Source organism: Tupaia chinensis, unplaced genomic scaffold, assembly GCF_000334495.1.
Source record: "Tupaia chinensis unplaced genomic scaffold, TupChi_1.0 Scaffold149964_2, whole genome shotgun sequence".
In the NCBI taxonomy this organism is placed as follows: domain Eukaryota; kingdom Metazoa; phylum Chordata; class Mammalia; order Scandentia; family Tupaiidae; genus Tupaia; species Tupaia belangeri.
The window spans coordinates 428,144-429,970 of NW_006209806.1; the positions used below are offsets into that span (position 1 = coordinate 428,144).

The following is a 1,827-nucleotide window of genomic DNA, read 5'->3' on the forward strand; positions in this document are numbered from 1 at the left end:
CCCACGGTGCCCGGCTGCCATGGGAGCCCTGCTGGGAGTCTGGGTGGGGCTGCAGCCTGCCCCGCCTGCCTGCCTCAGCAGACCCCCAGCAGGACTGAGGGGCGCCTGCCCAGAGCCCTGGCCGGCCCCTGCTGTCCCCATCCCCTGCACTGGGTGTGAGTTCTGGCTCTGGTCGTCCTGGGCGTGGCTGCCTGTGGCTTTCCAGCCGTGTGGAGAGCAGGGAAGGCGTGGCGTCCCCACCACCCTGCTGGCTGGGTGAGGCAGTGCCCAGCTCTGTGGGTGCCAAGCACAGGCAGCCCGTCCCTGCCCGGCCCGCTGTGGCTGGCACCATCTGGCGCTCCCTCAGAGCTCTCCCCGAGGCGGCCAACTGCTCCTGCTCCTGGCTCCCGCCGTTGGAGCCGCGCAGACGGAACTGGCAGACGGCAGACGTGAAAATATTTTGAGACGTTTGCACACAGAGAAAACGAACCCTCACAGTCAGGGCCGCGCCAGGGAACCCGCTCCATCGTGTGAGCCAGAGCAGCGTGGCCGCCAGCGCCAGCCGGGCCGTGGGTGGCCGACAGTGCCCCAGGTGCCTCCGCCCCACCCCGCACCTAGCATGACTGACACCTGAGCCTCCCCTGGGAAACCGGCCTCAGCGTCCTGCCCCACCCTGCCAGGCCCTGGGCTTGACCCGCCTCTGAGCGCACCTTCCGATGCTCCCCTTGCTGAGTGGTCTGCGGGCACCAGCTAGGCCCGGACGGAGCCGGGCAGGAGTGTGGCAAGGCCAGGGACAGGAGGCTCGGGAAGCGTCTCGTCTCAGCATTCACCTGGTCGGGCGGATGCCTTGGTCTTTGCCATAGGGTGTGCGCACTTGCCAGAGAGGGACGGAGAGAGCGAGTGCACGCCTGGGGCCGCCACAGTCCCCCCTGCAGCCTCCTTGTGCACACGCCTGGTGTGCGTTTCAAGCCCCGGGGTCCAGGATTTGCGCTGCGGTCGGCCATGTGGGAGTCCAGCTCCTTTTCACCACACCACTGGCCGGCCCCCTGAAAACGGTTCCTTGCCAGAGGGGTTAGGTGCATAACAATGGGGAGGAAGCACCCCCAGCCGGCCTCTCCCAGGCCCCCAGGGCCAGGTCTTGAACTCCATCGGGGTTGCCCTCCCACGTGCTGCAGGGCCTGCCCAGGTTGGTCCCGAGCGAGTGCAGCACGTCTTGGAGGGAAGGCCGGGGCCTCCGGAGACGTGTAGCCCTCAGTGCAGGGGGCAAGCAGTGCAGGCCGGAAGCTGGGGAGACTGCTGTGGGGGCGGGGGCCAAGCACCGTGGGCCACGAGGCCCTGGCGTGCCCACCTCTCACCCCGGCGCCCCCGTGATGGGCCCTCAGAGCGGGAGGCTTGCCCCAGCCCGCAGAGGTGTGATGAGTGGGGCCCCTTGGGGTCCTCGGCCAGGGAGGGGTGCAGCTGGTGAGGCCAGGCACAGACCCCGCGTTCTGGCCAAGCTGCCGCTGTGCCGTGCCGCGCTTGCCTTGCAGGTGGGCCTGGGTCCTGCAGGACGCCCTGGGCATCGCCTTCTGCCTCTACATGCTCAAGACCATCCGCCTCCCCACGTTCAAGGTGAGGCCGGCAAGGAGGGCCGCTTTCCCGTCCGGGAGGGCAGCAGGCCCCCCGCAGCCGGGCCAGGGCAGGCCGTGTCCTCTAGGCCTCTGTCGTCAGGACCCTGGCACGTGCCCCTGGGGCGCGGGTCTGGGGCCAACGCCTCAGGACGGGGTAGGGGAGGGGGTCGTCCCGCTGCCCCCGTCTGCCCCGCCGGCCTCTGCCCTCTGCCCTCTCCGGGCCCCAGCCCAGTGGCTT

At 70.0% G+C, this 1,827-nt stretch overlaps 1 protein-coding gene across 1 annotated transcript in view; it reads left to right on the top strand.

Moving 5' to 3' along the window:
- Positions 1–1,827, top strand: part of SPPL2B (signal peptide peptidase like 2B) — a gene marked incomplete in the record, with an annotated part of 10,843 nt that overhangs the window by 5,971 nt on the left and 3,045 nt on the right. The window contains 1 exon segment of the mRNA XM_027769620.1: positions 1,509–1,590. Coding sequence (XP_027625421.1) covers positions 1,509–1,590 — 82 coding nt within the window.